Source organism: Lissotriton helveticus, chromosome 10 (genome assembly GCF_964261635.1).
Source record: "Lissotriton helveticus chromosome 10, aLisHel1.1, whole genome shotgun sequence".
In the NCBI taxonomy this organism is placed as follows: Eukaryota; Metazoa; Chordata; class Amphibia; order Caudata; family Salamandridae; genus Lissotriton; species Lissotriton helveticus.
Window position 1 is genome coordinate 552,786,579 of NC_136071.1, and position 21,711 is coordinate 552,808,289.

General features: G+C 46.1%; 1 protein-coding gene across 2 annotated transcripts in view; it reads right to left on the reverse strand.

Annotated features, from left to right (window-relative positions):
- Positions 1-20,385, reverse strand: part of MRTFB (myocardin related transcription factor B) — a 304,268-nt gene extending 283,883 nt beyond the window's left edge. The window contains exon 1 of one of the 2 annotated variants that reach the window (XM_078663095.1): positions 19,996-20,385. In XM_078663095.1, the coding sequence (XP_078519221.1) occupies positions 19,996-20,131 (136 nt within the window). In that variant the 5' untranslated portion in view covers positions 20,132-20,385. The remainder of the gene's footprint in view (positions 1-19,995) is intronic. The other variant, XM_078663094.1, reaches the window with a different exon arrangement.
- Positions 20,386-21,711: the final 1,326 nt, after the last annotated feature.

Here is a 21,711-nt window from a genome sequence, read left to right on the forward strand (position 1 = left end):
CTGCCAAGAGTCCCAGGGCACCGGACTCCGCGCCGCCGCTCCGGGAGACCACAAATCCCGGCAGGCCTCGCGGCGGCGCGTACGCAGTGACGCGGGTCGCGCTGCTGAGGGCGCCAGAGCCCTTCAAAGGGAGGAGAGCCCCGGCAGAGCGGGGGGAAACGAAACGCTACGCACCTGATTGCCGCCACCGCCAAGAGTCAGTAAGCAGCCAGCAGCAGCCAGCAGGCTCGAGGGAACGCCGCCATCTCCGCCGCCACTGCCAAGAGTCCCAGGGCACCGGACTCCGCGCCGCCGCTCCGGGAGACCACAAATCCCGGCAGGCCTCGCGGCGGCGCGTACGCAGTGACACGGGTCGCGCTGCTGAGGGCGCCAGAGCCCTTCAAAGGGAGGAGAGCCCCCGCGTCGCGGGACGCCCGGGGCGAAGCCCGGGCAAAGGGCGGGCCCTCTGAGGCCCTCAGAGGTCAACAGTGGTCGGGCGGGCCACCCCTCCAACATTCTTCTATAAGGTCAGTCCCCTAACAGGTTTCTACAATGGCTGATTGCACCGTTGCAAGTAATAATATTGACACCCTTACTCAGGACATAGAGTCCCCTGTATCATTGCTAACGTCGTTTGAGGCATTGATAGATACCGCATTCAATGAGATTGTTGAGACTGAAAGGAGATTCTCCATGGGTCCCTTGAGCAGTAACCAACCACATACCATGAGCAGTCTCAATGGCAACACCCATATAAACCCTGAAGTAACTGTGGTAAAACCCTCGCATCCTGCTGTTGATGTACCAATTGTCTTAGACGATGATGACACTGTTACGTACATAGCACCAGATGTAGCTCTTGGCCTTGCCTCGGCAACACCACCCACTGAGACTATCAATAAGGCATCTGATAAAGTCGTAGCCAAGAGAAAGAGGGGCCCTGCTAAATTAACCCACAACAAACGGAAGCAGCCATCAAGGATTGTAAACCAACCAACCCCACAAAGCATGTGGAATAAGGGGAAGAGACAGAAGCTGGTTCAACATATAGTACCTACACAGGAACAACCGCATCTGGGTGACGTCGTCGTTATAAATAACGACGGGTCAAATTATATATCTATTTCCACCCAGACTGAATCCCCCAAAGGAACTGACAAATCCAGTCATTATTCCAAGTCTGAGGGGAACCTTATTGAGACTATCGCAGATACTATTTTTAATAACCTGGAAGGTCAAATGATTAAACAATTTAATAATATTTTTAAAAGACTTGACAAATTGGAGAACCTAATTAAAAATGAGGATGCCAAGAGAAAAGGTATAGCGAATTTGGACAAAATGAGAGTAGAACGTCTGCTAAAAGACCTCGAATCCACTACCCGTGTTCTCACTAACAGTGACCATGGCATTATCAGGGCTGTGGAACAGCAGGATACCATTAATCCAACGCAGTCTGTTACACCCAAGGTGACTAAAAGTAAAGGCACAACAGGCAATAACCCGCCTGACCCTCTAACTGTCAGCCCCTTACTTCCACGCAATTCTACACGCGGACCCGTCACTTCGTCCAAACCCTCTGTTTCTGCTAACGCTGCAAGCGGACCATTAATTAATTCTAACAAAAAGAGTAACACAGCGATGCAGACAACTTTAACACAGAAGGGTCCTGTTAATCCCAGCCAGCGCGATAAAAAGACCCCGCATGAGGACACTAGGCCTATAAAACATCAAGGCCCTGCCTTACACCTTCCACCTGAGGCTTGTCCGTATGTTTTAGTTCTGGCTGGTATCCCACCGCTTAGGGAAGGTCAGGGAGAATCATGGGTTCAATTGCACAATAAGTGTATAGATTGGTTAACAAAACATAAGGGGGTGGGTTATGATATTTCAAAAGAGATTATAACCACACGGCGAGTAACTTGGGTTGGTCCTCTTTTCAAAAATATCAATGGGGACTGTATTGTAATTAACTTTAGAAACCCGGGCACTGCAAAATTCTTGCTGAACAACAACTCTGGTCGACATGGTCCATCTACTGTGGTGACCCCTCTACCATTAAAATATTTCTATCGCCCTCCCCACAAGATGATGCAACCCCCACCAGTTTTTCCATTACATAATAGGTTTGGAATATTTCAGGACCTGGACATATTGGACTGACTGCCCTCCGAAAGCACCAAATTGCCTTCTGTGTGCCTTGAGGCAGTCCAGCTAGTGGAAACACCTCCAGAGGCGGCCCCGTTAACATTGGAGATCTCTCCACCAAGTACATTATGCGACCAACAGGGGCATGTCACAACTAAATCCGCCTCAAGAATTAATCAGGGTCCTTGTCTGAGGAATAATAATAATCTAAAAATTCTCAGTTGGAACATTGCGGGTCTGAAAACCAAGATGGGAATCCCTTCATGGAGGAACTGTGTCAATTGTTACGATATATTAATGTTTCAAGAAACTTGGTGTGTTGAGGACTTGCTGTTCGAGGGGTACAGTTGCCACAATAGGACTGCTTCGGCCCCTCTGTCTGGTCGCCCTAGTGGAGGATTGTCCATTTGGATAAAAATTTCTGCAGAAGTAACAATTGACAAACTACAAACTAATTGTTCTAGTTTCATGGCACTCTCATATACTCAGAGGATAAAACTGTGTTTAATCAATTTCTATAACAATGATTTTTTGTCCCAGCCTAACCCAAATTGTATTCTTTTATTTGATTTTATCAATGAAATTATGGATGGACAGGTACATGGGAAATTTGATGGCATTTGTTTAGGGGGGGATTTTAACGCACATGTACATTTAAGAAATCCCCCATGTAAAAGAGGTATAGAACTGTTAAATTTTCTTGTTACTAGTGAACTTGTTAATTGCATGGAATATGTAGGTATGGAAAACCGAGTATCCCCATTTCCTACCTTTATTGGACACGGGGGAGGCACAACAATTGATTATGTTTTTGTCTCACCCGCTGTCGCCAAGGCATTAATAAGGGCAGAAGTAGTGTGCAAAATTTACAGTGATCATTATCCAATTGCCATCCACTTATCATTGCCGAGGGGTAAGTGTCCAAGACATGAAATAGGCGCAAGGGATTTGGAAGTCTCGACAGACAAATTGAGGGTAATCTGGAAGGGAGCAGACAATAAGGGAATCCTGGCAGGAATTTGTAAAAAATACCCAACTTTGATCGAAGATTGTCTTACTACCGAGGACCATGGGGCTAACGTGATTAAATCATTTTCTGAACTCTGTTCTGTAATTAAAGGTGAGATTTCCAGACCAGCCTCTAGTAAGGCTGAGGAAACGCCTAGATGGTTTGATGCCCCATGCTCCAAAGCAAATAGGATGCTTAGAGCTGCCTTAAAAACCGAACCGAGGGATATACCACGTGTAAGGTTGCTTAGAGCAGAGTACAAGCGTGCCCTACGCACCAGATCAAATGAATTACTTAAAACCCACTGGGACTCCCTGGCACGATCTGCTGACCTGAAAGATACCACTGGGTTCTGGAAGGAGGTAAAGGTGATAAGATCTATTGGTTCCAACTTGACCGAAATTAATTGTAACATTACTGGTCCTATCTGGGTTGCACATTTTGGAAAAATCTATGCAACACCAGATAATCCTCCTCTGTTGCCACCCCCCCCTATACCCATTGTCTATTTCTGTATCGGAGGTATTTGATGCTATTTTAGAAAGCGCCGGGAATAAAGCGCCCGGTTCCGATGGGCTCTCTATCGACCAGTTAAAATGTGAGCCCGATTTCTGGGCCGCATTGCTCTGCAATGTTTTTAACAATTTAACGGACGGGCAAATTCCGGAAACATGGTCACGTAGCATTATTGTTCCCATTTTTAAAAAGGGCGACAGGCTGGATCCTGGGTGTTACCGTCCAATTTCTCTAATAGATAACACCTTGAAAGTTCTGGGACGGATCATATTTAAAAGGATTAGAACTTGGACTGATGAGAATAACATCCTACACCCTAGCCAGCTTGGGTTCCGTAGCAGTGTCGGAACGGTGGAACAATGCTTGAACTTGAACTTGATCATGGCAAAATATAACATTGCTAAGAAATCCCCTTTATACTTTGGTTTCATGGATTTGAGCTCGGCTTTTGATTTCGTTAACCGCTCCCGCCTCTGGTCTACCCTTCTTGAATATGGCTTAGACGACCATCTGGTACATTTTTTAGCTTTTTTACACCGTGATCTTAAAGCATGTGTACGTGTGAATCAAATGGGTGAAGTCTCTGATGATATTAGCATTGGTAGGGGGGTCAGACAAGGGTGTGTGCTGGCCCCCCTCCTGTTTATTTTGTATATCAACAAGCTAAGTGGCTCTCTGAGTACTCTAACTAGTGATGTACCTTACATCAATGGAGTCCCTATATCCACCCTTCTTTATGCAGACGATGCGGTCCTGATGGGCCGCACTCCCAAGGCACTCCGTATTTTAATCTCAGGCTTTGTCCTTTTTATGGCTGACTTAGGCCTAACAACTAATTTTAAAAAATCACTGATCATGAGTTGTGGGCCTAAAAATCACAAAATCTCCCAGATCAACTCAGGGTCAAATGTTCTAAAAAGCACCAGCACTTTCCCCTACCTAGGGTTGCTATTTTCAAACAGTGGTACGTGGCATGCACATGTATCTTACGCCAGGAATAAGTTGGGTAAGGCCATTAATTGTGTAACCTCTCTAAGACAACCTAACCAAGCTGACGTAATAACTCCCATGGTTAAGATATATCAAACCCAATGTATGCCAACCGGCACTTATGGGGCAGAAGTTTGGGGTTATACCAACTGCTCCCATATTCAAAGAGAAGAAAATAGATTTTGCCGTAAGGTATTGGGGGGGGGGTTATTTGTTCACCCAACTATGTATGTCATAACGAATTAAATATTCCATACATAGAGGATTTCGTGAGATCCAGACCAGCACTATTCTGGATAAAGATATGGAACAACACGGCTGCTACCCTGACTCGTGAAATTATTTTGGACTGCCTAAAGTGTGATAGGGGACACCATATACCATGGTTGAAAGCAGTAAAAGAGTGCCTTGTAAGTGTAGGGTTGGGCTCTCTGTTTACATCACCAAACCTAATAAATCGCTCCCATAAGACCATCACTTTAAGGGCATTGTATGATTTATACAGCGAAGAGCGTAATAGAAAGAACCTGACTAAATGCACTGTTGTAAAATACTTGGCCTATTCTGAACCGCACACTAAACAACCTGGCCTACCGTATAGATATTTACGCCTGCATCTCGGCAGATGGGTTAGGGGTTTACTGTTTCGTTTCCGAGATGGGAGTATAGTTAATCTACTGAACTTCCAGCTGGGATATAATAAACACCTCGAAACTTTAAATTGCCCTTGTAACCCTGACATGAAGCAAAATCTTATGCATTTCTTGTTCTTTTGTGGTTTTTACAAAAAGCTCACTGGACATTATCTTATGCCCTATTGCAGAAAAAAATGGGTTGACTAATTTTAAATTAGCATCTCGGTCCCTCCTATTATTGGGATCAGATGAAGTCATTTTTAGGGTGAGCTGTTTTCTTAAAGCTGCTGTTAGACTGAGAACCACTCTAAATACTGAGGTATAACCTTTGCACACTGCACTTCCGATTATGTATTTTAGAGAATTTTTATCTGTCTGTTTTATCTTTTTGTAATAAAAAATTTTCATGTGTATGTAGATAAAATTATGACAATGTGCTAGCCATCCTTTTTTAATCATGGTTTTTAAAATTGTGTTCTTAACAGTGTTTTTAAAACCGCGTCTCTTAGATAGTGCTGTAAAATATTTTCTTTCTTCTTTTAAAAACCCTTTTTTATGAAGGGACAAATCTTGTATAGATGCGAAATTGTAAATGGAATTTGATTATGTTCGTTTGTCCTCGGATTTATTCTCCAACTGTCATTATTGAATTGAATGTTTTTAAATGTATTTTGTTTGTACTTTTATGGATGTTTTTTTATTCCGAATAAAGATCTTTTGACTGACTTGACATGACTTTTGTTTTTTGATAACTGAGTTCCAATTGAGTGGTAGCTATGTAGTCTACTAACTGAGTGATCAGCCGCTGTAAGCCTCGGGGCGTTTTGCTGAGGAAGACTATATCGGCAGCATATTGCAGGCTAGCTATTGGTTTATTTCCCCATTTCAAGGGGTCTCCTTGTGCTTGGCGTAGATGGTTCTCTAAACCTGCTGTGTAAATGTCAAACAAACAGGGGGCCAGAAGGCACCCCTGCTTCAAGCCATTGGTAGTTGTTATTTTGTTAGTAACACTTCAACCATCTTCTAATTAGATTTGGATCCATGTTCTTTAATAGAGGTTGATGATTGCCTCGAGAAGTTTTTGGGAACTCCCCAGCTTTCCATTTTTTTCCATAGCTTTGATCAAGGAACCTTATTAAAGGCAGCTTTAAGATCTATAAAACATGCATAAAGAAAGCTTGATTTTGTAATGGCTTGGTCGGCCAATAGAGTAACTGCTGATAGGTTTGTTAGGGTGCTCCTTCCCGCGCAAAATCCAGTTTGAGGTTTAGGGATTACATTTATGCGGATCACTCAGTCCTCTAGATCAGTCAGCAGGTTTAAAGTGTATATTTTGGCCTCCACATCTACAAGTGCAATTAATTTGTAATTGCTCAAATTTGAGCGCACCCCTTATTTATATATCGGTTGAAATGTCCACTCCACTCATCGATGATATATGATGTGATCTGAAGACAACAAGTTCAACTGCCAGGCATGTCATCCATCATACCACGGTTGATTTTCTCTGTAACAGTAAAGCCCACTAGTTGCAGTGCTTGGAAATGGCAGAAGTGCAATGTGAAGTACTACATAGAAAAAGTTAGTAAAACAGCAAAATGTTGCAATGGGGTCCAAAATGGGTGATTCAAATGTCGGAATATCATAAATGATTTGAAAAGCATGAGAAGAAGCTTGAGCCCTCTGTTTATATCACCAGTTATTCCTTTTCTTAAACATGAACTCGTCCTCCTCTCGCAGGCGAATTTATCAAACTTATTGTGGCCATTTGACATAAGCAAAAGTGTTGCAACACGAAATTGTGGAACATGTGCTGATGAACCTAACCAACAAGAAGGGTTTCTGGAGATGAAACAACAACGACGGAGGCCTGTGATGAACTCATGACACTTCGTGTAGACACTGATATTGAAGACCAGAAAGCATTCAAATAGGTTAACGAAGAACTCACATTGACATGTTATGCAGTCATACTACACAGGAGCTGTAGTGTCATACCAAAGAGCCGACATTATTGATACAGGACACCACTGACACAAAGTCAAAGCTTCATAAAAAAAACACTCTAAGAGTAAAGCAATCCTCAATGTTACATGCAATGGCCCACATCAAATTTGCCTCGTCTCTCAGACTACATAAACTGGCATTTCCAGAACAACTGAAGTCAAAATTGTACAAAGCTGAAAGAACAGTCCTGTTAGTGTATTTCTACAGTCATATAAAGTCTGAGCAACACATGTTGGTTGTCTTGGATTATTTTTCCAGATACCCATCTAAGCCTTAAGTGGGCTCCTAATTGTCACACCAATGCTATTTGCGCTCTTTAAAATATTTGCAATTTAAGGTACTCCAAACACTTTAAAAACAAGCAATGGCACTCTGTTCACTGGGGGCAAATATATAAATCCTCATGCACTTAAGCATGACCCAAAGAGATTTATCGAACAAGATCTTATCAAATCAAGCCATGTGCTACATTGGAGAGACAAGATGACTTGGTCAAATAGTCTCACAGGGCAGTGTCCCTTAGAGTGGTCTTCATTACAAATATTGAAACATCTTCCTCTAAGAGAACTGAGCCCCCCAGAGTACACAACATCAAAGCAGGTACCAATCAGAATGCAAGAATGACAGAAAACGCACACAAGTAAGGTATGACGCCGGACAGGCACTAGAGGGCGCGCATGCAGAATGGCCGCACGTGAGTGAGGCTCCTGCAAGCCTGGACAATAAATCCTTCATTTATCCTGCAAAACCAACGCCAAACCTGGTATAAACACGCATAAGTAAGGAAGATACTGGGTCTCACACTCGACGAAACTTTGGAGGCTCTCCGATTTGGCAAGACGACGTGAGAGGCAGAAAGGGTGCTGACCAAGGACTGAGCTGATGCCTGGAACAACTGCAGACCGGGAGCCGGGGACTACGCCAGCCCGCGGCTTCCCGCGAGGCGTGCAGGCCTCAGGATAGACACCGCCGCGGGCGGACCCGCTCTGCCACCTGGTCGCAGCGCTGAGACTTGTGAGACACCAGGGTGAGACGAGAAGCAGCTGCCTGCTGTTTGAGGCGTCCCCGAAGTGCCTGAACTGCCTACAATAGTGAAGCAGCGCTTTACTTCCTGGGCCGAGAAGTGGCGGGGAACGCGCCACCCGCCGTGGGGACGCTGCCTGGCCTGGCCGACGAGGCAGTCACAGAGGAAGGCGTGACACCAATCGAGACCGAGAACACAGGTTGGAGCACGGAGGTAAGGTGAGGACTCCATCACCCCTGAAACCTGCTGGCGAGCCGCGACGGCCAGGGGAAGCTGGGCTGAGCTGGCCTGGCTGTGGGAGATATCAGGACCCGAACGGCGTTAAGGAGACTTTTGGGGCGAATCACTGCGCTACATAACTCCGGCTTCCGGTGCGCCATCGACACTACCAGACCCCGCGGCGGAGTGCCCTGCGGTGATTAGCGTTGCGGAAGGCCGTGGCTCAGCGCGAGAACTGTAGGCCGAGGGCGACCCTGCCTCGAGTGTGCGACATATAAATATCGACAGTGCAGAGATACAAGAATAAATAGGCCTCCGATGGACGGCTGGCCTCCACGCCCAAGGCTTCTCTAATAAACCGGGCTGCCCCCTGCTGCCACCCCCCTGGGAGAGACGACGACAACCGAGCAAGGGGGGTCACGGGCTATACCTGCCGTAGTATCCTCAGGAGCATTGCAGGCAGTAAGGCCGGCCCACGGTTAGGAGATACATCTGCATGGGAGAGGAGTGCCCAAGCCGTACCCCCTAGGTCAGTCCTGCTTGTTTTTTACTGTGCGGACGGCACTGCAAAGGAACCCCGCAAACTGAATACGCAGCTGAGGGTGGCGCAACGACAACGAAGAGTGACCCCCTGTGCTGGACCATATAGGGGCACCTCAGGAACATAGGAAACCAGGCCATGCCTAACATCAGCATTGAATGAGAAGCTGCGCAGGGAAGGGGCGTCGGATAACAGCGCGATTCTACCGTTTTTTCCTATACATGCACGCGAGAGAGCCCACTTCCCAGCACGCTGCAACGCACACGCAGGTAGGCGCTGAATACAACTAACGGTGACTATACCACCACTGGGATAGCTATAACGCCGAGGACATCGGTTCATACGACAGGGGTGAGTGGCTCCAACTCCAGTGGGATCTACAGCATAACGCGTAGCCATATAGAAGGCGGCGTTGGTGCGTGGGCCTCGGACGCTCTGGCTCAATCTTATACGAGGCTGCGGGTTGCCGCAGCGCGCTGCGGACCACTCGGGTCCGGCTGAAGAGAGCCATCAACTACATCTCGTGGACGCGAATGCCTGGCTGCCGGGGGTCGCGGGCAGACGCCTCTGAGCCTATGAGAAAAGGTTCCAGTCTTACCCAGGGAAAAAGTACCAACTGTACAACACTGAACGCTCCGAGCTCTAGTAACAGCCCAACTATGGGTAAAACGGACAATCGTCAGTCAAAGCTCACTTTTGAATCCACGTCTGCAAAAAAAGGGCTGAAACCGACATTGGAAGCTGGAGGACCCGGTAGTCCGCAGGCAACGGGGACAGGGCCAAGCTCTTCCAGTATGGACATACAACAGTTGGTGCAAGAGATGAGGCAGGGCTTCGCTACTGTTGTGGACAAGGTGGATCGTATGTCCTCCAGAATGGATGCTATTGCACATACATTGGATCTACATGAGGAGAGAATCAAAGAGACCGAGCAAAGGATCTCTGACAATGATGACACCACAGCCTCCCATGCCACTCAGCTTGCACGAATGGACAATATTCTTAGAGTCATTGCCACGAAGAACGAGGATTTGGAGGCCCGCAGCAGGCGTAATATTATCCGCGTGACGGGCGTTCCGGAGTTCACAAACACGGGGCGCATGGAGGATTATGTTGAAAAACTACTCCTATCTGCAATTGGGTCCGAGGCATTTTCCAAGCAATTTATAATGGAAAGGGCGCATCGTTCACTTGGACCACGGCCTAAACTTGGGGCCCCGCCGAGACCCATCATTGCGCGGCTCCTCAACTACCGGGACCGTGATGTGGCACTAAGAGCAGCACGCAACAACCAAAATCTGTCCTATGACGGTGTGGCCTTCTCAATCTACCCAGACTTTACACCGATGGTGCAAGAACAGCGACATAAGTTTATGGAAGTGAAGAAAAAACTGCGTGCAGTGCAAATCGACTACGCATTATTATACCCTGAGAAATTGCAAGTGACACACCAGGGGAAGCAACATTTCTTCACCAACCCGCAACAGGTAGATCACTTTTTGAAGAATTTGCGTCGAGCGCACCGTGGGAATGGTGGCCGTGATGGGTTACAGCAGAAGGAAGAACAGGGAGGGGATGACGAACTCTGAATTGAAGGTCTGTGCAACAACGCGTCGCTCTAAAACTGAGATACTGCACGTACAGAACCGAAGGTGACCCATATCGCGGCTGGATGACGCTGCATGATCGAGATACCATGGACGGGTATTGGACTGCTGGTGGTAACGTATTCCAGGCACCACTTCCCTCCCTTGATTAAGCCCAACCCAGGGTCGATCAGGTTGTAGGGCAAAGGCGACGGGAGTGGTTTTATGCACACCTTTAGATGTCCCTCAACGGGAATTCCCCAATGTTTACGTTTGAAGCACGGAAGTTACTGGGGAGTTTAACAAATGTTGTGGGAGGGGGGCATGAGGGGTATTCTGGCAAGTTGGGGAAGCTTCAGTGGGAGGGGGGAGGGAGAAGGGTCAACCCGGGAAACAATGTAATGCATGATATTATGAGAAGTTTTACAGCAGTTTTATAAGACGGTTATGACCATAATTGGGCTGCTCATGAGGAGGATAGACTAACCTCGGAGGGGGCGGTAGGACTTGATGGGACGGTGGGATTCGCGGGTACACAGAGATATGATTTCAAAACTGCGACCAACACTACCATACACGGGGCAGGACAGAGCAAGGCGCACTTGATGGTTTTTCATCAGGGGGCAGTCACTGGCTACATTTACTATATAACATGACACTCACTAACTTAAATGTACTGACATGGAACGTTAGGGGGTTGGGAGATCCACGCAAGAAACGCCAAGTTTTGGCGTATCTTGACAGACATCATGTACATATTGCTCTCTTGCAAGAAACCCATATTAACCCCCAGACTAATACTACGTTTGCCAGTAGATGGGCGGAACATACGACATTCTCCTCTTCCTCCGCATATGCCAGAGGTGCTGCCATCCTAATAAAGAAAGGAACTCGGTTTAATGTAATGGGCACGAGAGGGGATGCACAGGGCAGGTACTGCTTCATGTGGGGGCGAATGGGACACTTGTCGATTACACTGGTTTGTTGTTATGGCCCGAACACAGATGACCCCGTGTTCTTCACCGAGCTATGGGCCGCTATCGTAGACATAGGATCGGACCATATCATATGGGGCAGCGACTTTAATGTGTCACGGGACCCTATGGTCGATAGGTCACACCCCAGTCCGCACCATTACACCCGCGAACGTGCCGAGTTACATGCGATACTGCAGGACCACTCGCTAGTGGACGCCTGGAGACATCTACATACCGACGACCACGAAGGTACGCATTATACGGCTCATGCTGCATCATGGGCCAGACTAGATAATATATTTATATCAGCGGGCATGTGCCCGGCACTCACGACAGTGACGCATCTAGCCGGAACATATTTGGACCATGCGCCGGTACGGCTCACGTTGACAGGTGACGAGCTAGGACCACAAGGTTCGAGCTGGCGATTACAGCCCACTATGCTTCTAGACACAGTGTTTCAGGAGGAACTAAGAGAAGAGGTGCTAGACTTCTTCGAACAGAATAAAGACACCGTTGATAGTGTGGAGACTATATGGGAGGCTTTCAAGGTTACGCTGTGAGGGATGTGCATTGCGAAGGGGGCCGGGGTACTAAAAAGTATTCAGAGTACGTTAAGTACCCTTGAACGAGAGCTGAAAGCCTTAGAAAATACCCTGAGGGATGGGCCAGAAGGGGATACTTATTCCAAAATAAGAGAGAAGATCACGGAGTACAAAGAAGAAGCGGATAGAGAATCCAAATTCAAGGGAAAATACTGGGCAGCACGGAGATATGGAAAGGGTGAGAGGCCTGGGAAGGCTCTCGCTGCGACGGTTCGGCTGGAAAGACCCATGAATGTGGTGATGGAAATCGAAGACTGTGAAGGGAAGCTGTATAGAGATACAACACACATATTGAACTCCTTTACACAACACTATGCAGCCCTTTACACATCCACGAGAACTAATACACCAGACTTCTCTGGATACCTGAGTGACGTCGCGCTAGGGTGGCTGAGTGATACCCAGCAGCGCTTTTTGAGTGCCCCATTTGAGCTGGATGAAGTGCGGGATGCCATAATGCATATGCAGTCCGGCAAGGCCACCGGCACAGACGGGATACCGATTGAATTTTATAAAACTTATATTGAATTTATGGCCCCAATACTGAGAGAGGTGTACGAAGATGCGCTGGAAGTAGGTCGTCTTCCCCCTTCTATGAGGCAGGTCCTCATCATTTCATTGCTAAAACCGGGTAAATCGCCACGATGTTGCGATTCTTACAGACCGCTGTCCTTGCTTAACTTCGATGTAAAAATCCTGGCTAAGCTGATAGCAACGCGTCTCAATCTCCTTATGGAGAATCTAATACTTCCTGACCAGTCAGGATTCGTGCCCGGTAGGGCAACATCTCATAATCTGAGAACCTTTTTTACTGTATTAAATAATATCTCTGACGACTTACCCATGGCGGCCATTTTCCTAGATGCCACGAAAGCCTTTGACTCCCTAGAGTGGGACTACCTGCTCGCAGTAATGAAGCGCATGGGGTTCCCCCCAATATTTCTATCCTGGATTAGACTTTTGAATGATACTCCCACGGCTAAAGTACTTGTCAATGGGAAACTGTCCCATGAAATACCGATTTCGAGAGGCACAAGACAGGGTTGCCCGTTGTCGCCTCTACTATTTGCAATCGCGGTGGAGCCGCTAGCGGCTAAATTGAGACAACACCATAACGGTAAAGCTCTGAGGTGTAATCTACGACAAATATTGATATCGCTATATGCGGACGACATTACACTATACATTCGGGACCCACAGCAAAATTTGAACCCCATTCTGAGGGAATTGATAAAATTTGGTAGAATGTCTGGAATTCAGATCAACTGGGATAAATCATGTTGCTTCCCGCTCACTGCAGGGACGACAGCATTCCATATGGACTACCCCATACCCTGGTGTGATAACAACTTCAAATATCTGGGTATTCGTGTAACGAGGGATAGGGATGAGCTGATGAGGCTGAATTACGGGACGGCTCAGACAAAATATCACGCTGGATTACGCTACCGTTGTCAATGGCAGGAAGGGCGTCCCTAATCAAGATGGTTATTCTACCGCAACTGTTATATCTCTTCCTGAATATACCCTTTTACCCAGGGAGGTATTTTTTTTAACTCTTGAGGTCCGAATTGGCCCGCTTGGTGTGGGGGGGTAAATGGCTGCGGCTTGCATGGGAGGTGCTGACCCGCCCATATATTCAAGGAGGATTCGGGATTCCCGACTTTGAAATGTATTACTATAGTGCACAGGCCCACTACGCATTCTTCTGGATACACCAGCCCCGATACATGCCCCAGGTGGCGGCGGAACACTGGCTAGCTTTACCAGTTCCCATAGAGGGGGCACTATATATACCGATAGAAGGCAGAGATTAGACACCGTCCACAATCATGAGCACAGTGCATGCCTGGTCAGAGCTGGGGAAGATGCTGGACGTGGCCATGCTGTATTCCCTCTTGATGCCACTGGTCTACCACCCTGATATGTCTCTACTCCAAGAAACCCTCTTCCATAACCTCAGAGAGCGCATCCGGGTCGCGAACTGGGTAGATCTCTATCACGAAGGCAAATTCCGGACGATTGACCATATGTTCGCGGGAGTTACGAGAACGCCCCTTGATGTTTTTTTATACATTAGGTTACTACCGGGGCTAAGAGCGATTACTCCGGACTTTCCTAATGAACCTCCCTTTTCTGAGTCTCTGCAGAGGATTCTGCAGGGAGAAAAGGCTAAAAGATTAGTGTCCGTGATATATAAAACAGTGCATGGGCTAAAAGAACGTCCAGCCCCGACTGCTCGTGCCAACTGGGACCGGGAGCTAGGAATGACACTAACTGATGAACAGTGGGATTTCTGTGCGCAACAGACAGAACGAATTTCCGCAAACAGCAGGCTCAGAATCATACATTATAGATACTTGCATCGGCTGTATTGTACACCCGCACGCATGCATAGACATAACTTGCGAGACACAGATAACTGCGATAGATGCCATGCACCAGGAGCTGATTTTTTACATCTCGCCTGGAGCTGTGAGAGCATCCATGCATATTGGACACAAGTATTCAGGGCCTGGTCTACAATGATCAATGCTGACATTACACCATCACCAGTTCTTGCACTTCTGGGACACGTGACACCACTACTGGCAGTGAATCGTAAATTTGTTGCATTTGCTCTACTTATGGCTAAACGACGAATAGCTTGCAGATGGGGTAGAGGGAGAGCACCTAAGTTTAAAGACTGGCTGAGTGACCTTGTCTATTGCCAAGAACAATTATTGACATATGCTGAACTGCTACCTGTGACTTCCAGGCCGACTGACATCTGGGCCGCCCTGAAATGTTACCTGCTAACACGAGATAGTCCTGGTATCCCTACATCATAGACTATCTATATATGGCACAACTGTTGATATGTAATAATGTGATGGCAAAAAGCAGGCTGGCGCACAGGCGGAGATGTAGGAGAGTGGATAGAGACATGATGTTATGTTACTATATACGCCCTGGAAAGTGCTATTTATGATCTGCGATTGTCAATGCCCGTAATGTTTATGATATATTGATTGTGCAGTTTGCTTGTCGTGCATCTAATTTGTACTGTGTACCTGAACCCGTCTTCACTGTCTCTGTACTCTGTATAACACCATAAAAAAAAACAATAAACAAAGTTTAAAAAAAAAAAGTAAGGTATGACGCCACTTCCAATACTATAACTAGAGACCTAGGCCTAGTAGGACAGAGTGTGATCAGAAAAACTAGCACCACATTTAAAGGCAGTTCCACACAAGTACCCGAACAGAAGTCAAACTCTGCAACTTCAAGCCAAGGTTAAATCACTCAGAAGTATTCTAGCTCCACGCTAACCCTCACCAATCACCACTTGGGAACGTGGATGATGAGAGGAAAGTTAAGAACACAAACCGTCATTTCAAGTCAAAGACAATGCTTGCTACTTGTTGTTGAGAACCATTAGACGACCACCAACGACTCAGATGCGATTGGACATTCATCACTATTTTTAAAGGCTAAGAGGACTGACAACTGCAAGGCTGTAGGGCTCCAATTGCACAGGTCACACTTATGGAGGAAAAGGAGGAGTAAGGCAGTGCTATCAGGCACTATAAAGAGAAAATGGCTGTGGAATTAATTTTTAGGTGATATTTCGTGAAGGATTGTGGTTAATTGAGTTCGCACAGGAAACGGAAGTAAGGATAGAGAGTGGGAGGTGGAAAGGACACGTGTGATGTTTGCACCTATGACCGTAGAGCTGGGGAGGGTAACATCTATTTAAATTTGGGATGAATAGCATGGTCGCCATAAGAAACAACGAGCCTGTAAGAGGAGGTTTAAACGTTGCGATGTTAATATCAGGTATGTACGGGGGGTTGGACATGGTGCCAAACTCAAGATAGGACAGCGATGGAGTGTGGTTTTGTTGGGGGGTTGTTTAAGTTTCATTCAGGGGTTTTTGAGATTTAGGGTGGATTAGATTTGGATGCTATGGGGTGGGTTGTTTCACAAAGACAAGGTTAAAGAATACGGGTTCTGTGTTACTTCTTTTTCATTAGGCAGAGTGTTAATGTCAGGGGCAGATGGTGGGTCATACGATATATTTGGAGCACGATAAAATAGCAGGTAGTTACTTAACGGATGATGGAATAGGGATGTTTGGGCACACATGTAATTATTGTTTTGCACTATAGAAGCATGGGAAGTCAGGGAAATTATTAATTTACATATGTGGGATGGAAATGAAATGTGACTCATGTACATTTTTATAACTTACAGATACTCCTGATGAAAGTTTTTTAACCGAAATGCATTGAGTAGGATGTGCATATAATTAAGTGGAAGAAAATTCGGAATTTGTTAATGCATAGGCCTGGATGGGCAATACATAGAACTATTTACAAGCAAAAAATATATAACGAATTTTTACCGCTTTTGACGTGAAAAAAAGAAGAGATAAATGATGATGAAAAGTGAAGAAAAATAAAATGGATTAATATGGATTACACTGGTGAAATTGTATTATTCTAAGATACAAATGTGCATACGGCTGTGCAACCCGCTGACCTGGGAACCAAGCAGGTCACCTCCTGATTGAATTATGCCCTGGTGCGAAAAGGAACGGCGCACTAAAACGGGTGCATGCACGCCAAACAACGCAAAAGGACGATAAAACTAATCATAAAAGAGAACAAACAGGGTGTGCTTCGGAACATTGTTTATAGTGTGGAATAGGTTTGGCATCAAATGGCCTATCACACTATGTCAGAAAATCTAGATGAAGAAGGCCTTTGCTGTTCACGTAAGACAACTATTTGAAAGCTATATTTTGAGATAAAATTCAGGTCTTTGGAATTGTGCTTGCTTTTCCCCAAATTCCTATATCTTCCACTTCCTCAAGCAATACTACATACAGCAGCAATGACTGCTGTGCCTCATGTACACCATGTGAACATATAATCATACCTGACATAAAAGCGTGTCATCTGCTACAATTACGTGGAAGGACTCAGTCTTTCAGGCAAGCTTGTTCTAAAAAGCCCTTAAGTCAGCAAAATGATTTAAGAAAGTGAATCCGAGATTGTGACTGATGTTGATCGAATGATTTTAATCCACAGTCTCTGTGTGATCTTTATGGTCCAGTCTCCTATTTGGCTCGGAAGAGAACCCTGTATGTGTTTGATGTGTAATCTGCACTTCCTGGTGCATGTATTTATTGTTTTTCACACTAGATCCATGCAATACTAATTTGGCAAATCATTGACATGATGACTGTAGCAACATTATTATTTGGGACTTGACAGGCATTTACCATTACATATGTCTATACAAGTATGCTTTAACTATTTATAGAAATTAAAAAAGCGTTTTAAAAAAAGAGGAAAAATGTCTGAATACATGTTTGGCAGGACACAGAACGAGGTTCCAATGTCCCAAATGTGTGATTGTCGAACCCTTCCACCTGACGAGGAAACACAATGCTTCAGCCGTGGCCTTTGGTTCAACTATAGGCGATTGTAGTCTTAGATCAGACCAGAGGAAACAAATGGGCTAACGTGCTCGATGACAATGGGAAAAGCCAGACAACTGCCAAACAATCACCAACGATAATGGCAATGGTGGGATCTATTCAATGAAACCGTGTACGTGTAACGAGCCTTGGCTGTGATCCCTGACTCTTGAAACCTATAGAAAAACTGTATGATGCTTTATTTTGGTATATTTCTTCAGCACTTGAGAGAAGGCGGCTTTCAGATGAGCCTTGGATTCAGAAAGGCTGCTTTTATTCAAGAACGTGATGTCATGTGCTGTTGCTCAGCAATGTAATTGCCTTCGTTTCAGCCTTGTACACCTCAGGCATAAAGCACATCATAACATGAACGACAACCACGAAGGACAGTGTCTGTAATGAAAAAATATCTTTTAGTGTCATTTAACAAAATTAAACGGGCTGGGAGCTGCAAAACAACAAAAAAATACTTCCAATGTGAATGGTGATACTAACCTTCTATGTAGCAGCGCCCATGAAGTGAAGGTCTAAATAACAGAAGCTTTTATATTTGAAATCAAAATAGTAAAAGTGCCAAAACCAACACTTTTATTTAGGTCAGGTTGCCTAGGTGATTTCAAGGTGCACTGACACATGTGTGAGAATAAACGAAAGCATCCAAAATAGTGTCAAGAGAAACACGTGTGGTTCACTTATCAAGTGGTGTACGTCCACAGCACACCATATTATGAATGAAACCGGAAAACGCAGTGGAAAACACAAACCAGCTACGTTGACTTTGACAGTGCAGACATTCACCTCCTATATTGCCTTTTCTTGGCCATCTGTGTCGCAAGCAGTGTGAAAAAGGCATCCGTCTCTGGATCGTCAGAATTATGCATTTTCCAAATGTTGGCATTTTATTATTTTTTTAATGTTGCATATATAGGTCAAATAGTCCAATAAACTCCCAAAGCCAGTAGTAACGTAGTTTTTAAACAAAATGACTAGACGAGAAACTCGGACGCAAGAAGGCTGTTGCGATATGAGGCGCCTTAACTTATCCCTTAAAATACATCAATACATATACAAGTTCATTTCTTTGCCTTTCCGAGTAGAACATGAATGGTTGAATGCTTACCACACGCCTTCTAGACAATAGGCATTATTAAACTTGTGAAAGCGACAATGCAAACATAGACATGGCGAACCGACTGGTGCAGTGCCCGTGTGTCATGTATTGTGAAACTTTCCCTAAGTTTCCAGATGAGGTCATCGTCGCCAATTGTTCTAAAGGTAATTAAGAGTACTTCCGCTCTGACTTTTGAAAGAATACTAACTACATCCGCTCTTAAGTGGGTTTATGTTTTGATCATGAAAAATAAAAACAGGCCCGAAAGTAGGTTTCCTGCCCTACAGTGGCCAGGTGATGGGGGTGGGGGAAGTATCCACTGAACAATTGGAGCGACTGAACTGTTGCTGTACTTAACCACACCTTACAGTTTTTTTGTGTGTACAAGCCCTCTGTCAGCAGAGAGCCGACAGAAACTAGAATGCTGGAAGGCGGCACCAGGATACAGCATAACACTTCCTGCAAAAACCAAGCAACCCATATTACAAATTAGCAACAAAAAAAAATATTCACCAAGAGGAAACTGAATATAATACTAATTTATTGACTCGCGCACAGCAGACAGCTTGGTTGGGACATACATGTAATCACAGCTGTTAGTACAGAATCACGAAACAATAATCACTTAAGATGAAGGAGCCATTTAAAGAGACGTGGAGGAAACTGAAAGAGAAATTGTGCCACCTGAACATTAAATTTAAAACACAACAGGTTTCTGAAAGAATAAAGCGGCCACCCACTTTTATATTGCATGGGCTGTACATATGGTGCCCACTTCGCTTACAACAGATGGTGACTAGAGTAATTTAATTCATGGTATGGTTCGATTTTTACCTCACAAAAGCAAAAGTTGTTTTGGACAGCCCAGGGGTTTGTTTATTGATCGTGTCTGTGTGTGCAGAAAAGCAACCATATTGTTAAATGTTTTGGGAAGGGCACGTTTGTCATGTGGTTTAACAAAACATTTACTCGCCCCCCGGCTGCTGCCATCGGATCCGGGTGTGGCTGGTTTATCTGCACAGGTCTGGGCAGGGGTGGGGTGTGTGCACTGCGGGCAGGAATGTGCAGCAGCAGGGCAGACAGACATCGTCTAAATGCACGGGATTTTCAGCCCAGGCTGAAGTCATGTCTGTCTGCATGGCTTGCCCTCGCGCCCCCCGTCCAACCACAGACTCACTGACCTTCCTTCAGACTTTTCTGGCTGTTCAGGTCGAGACACTCCTTGTCTTTCATGACTGCTTCGAAATCCTCGGCAGGTAGGATGTCCTGGAAGTCCTGCTGCTGGTGCTGCGGCTGTTTTCTGCAGCTATCGATCATGGTGACTGCTCTCCGGAACAGCACGGGGGAGAGGGAGGCCAGATTGCAGGGCGGCCGGTTCTCCGCGAGCCCCGGAGTCCAGAGGTGGTGCAGTTATGTATCGGAGCAATAGGAGGCAGCCATTACCTTCGCGTTCCCGGCATGACCTGCACACACAGGCTGCTGGCTCTGCCCGCACTGCCACAGCCCGTAACTCGCAGTTTCAGACAAGAGGGGCGGCTGAGCCGGGAAGCTGTGCAGGCAGGCCACGCCCCTTCTGCCCTCGCGCGCACGCCCTCTCCTCGGAGTCACCGCCCCTTCTCGTGAGTAGTCGCTTCCTCCTGCTGCTGGCAACCGTCGCGTGCCCGCCTCCTTCTGCAACGCACACCTCCTGGTTGAGGGTTGCAGAGCTCTCCGGGAGGAGCACAGAGAGGATAAGAGTACATATTGAAAAGAGGCTGTCGAGGAGAAGGCAATGCAGTGAAGTGGAGGAGGGAATGAGTCCAGCTGCAGGAGTGCGGTGAACAACATTGGCGTTGTCTAGGAATGTCAAGAAGAGGGGAAGATTAGAGACTTCAGGTGGTATTTGGGGGCCAAGTTGCGGTCTCACTTGCAGCAGGCTAAATCATGTCACACCGGTTGGGAAGGGTTAGAACCAGATTTACAAACGCACTTCTGTTCAGAGCTCTGCTTTGTGCGCAACTCACCAGAGAGAGCTCTAGAAGCTTCAGGAAGCAGTACCACCTCAGGCGAGCCCTTCTACAAGACTCCTGAATTTGATGAGAAGAGCGGTATTGGGCAAATAATAGTGACGCTCCTCAGGTTTTTTTCAGCCATTCGTGCACCTTAGTGAGGAGTTGACAGGGCACAAGTCCTATAAAAAAAAAGTGGGGGGACGAACTGACTAAGTTATCCAGTATGCAAGTGACATCATGACGCGCCATCACAGCACATGATGTCACGACGCCTGAAATGTCATGTGGCAGGCATCACAGGAAGTGACCTCACTGGAAGGGGCATCACAAGAAGTGACATCATACACTAAGATCTCGCACACGTTTATAATCCTGACTGTCTCATGTAATCATCTTGAACATTGATATACACACTTACATGATTTATTTTGGATGGATAATGTGTATAATATGTAAAGCGCTCTAACACTCTGTATTGGAATGAGTAGCTCTATCAAAGAAAAAAATTAGTGCTATTTAAATTGTTATTTGTGTAAATTCTGGGACAGACAATCCCATATGACACTCTTACAGTGCATGCACTGACATACAGGGACTGAACAATGTAAAAAGCATGCATCTCTTAACCTCTTCGCAGCTGGGGGGATTCCCCCGCTGTGCTGGGGGGCAGGGGGCACGTACAGCGCCCCCATGCTCATGACGAGGTCAGCTCGTCATGAGCCACGGCGCTCCGGTGCTCATGACGAGCTGAGCTCGTCATGACCGTGCCCGTTCCCATGGAACGTTCAGCACAGCAGGGGAATCAGCCCAGCGTGCGAGCGTTCCAAGTAACGGGCGCGGTCATGACGAGCTCAGCTCGTCATGAGCACCGAAACGCCGTCGCTCATGACGAGCTGAGCTCGTCAT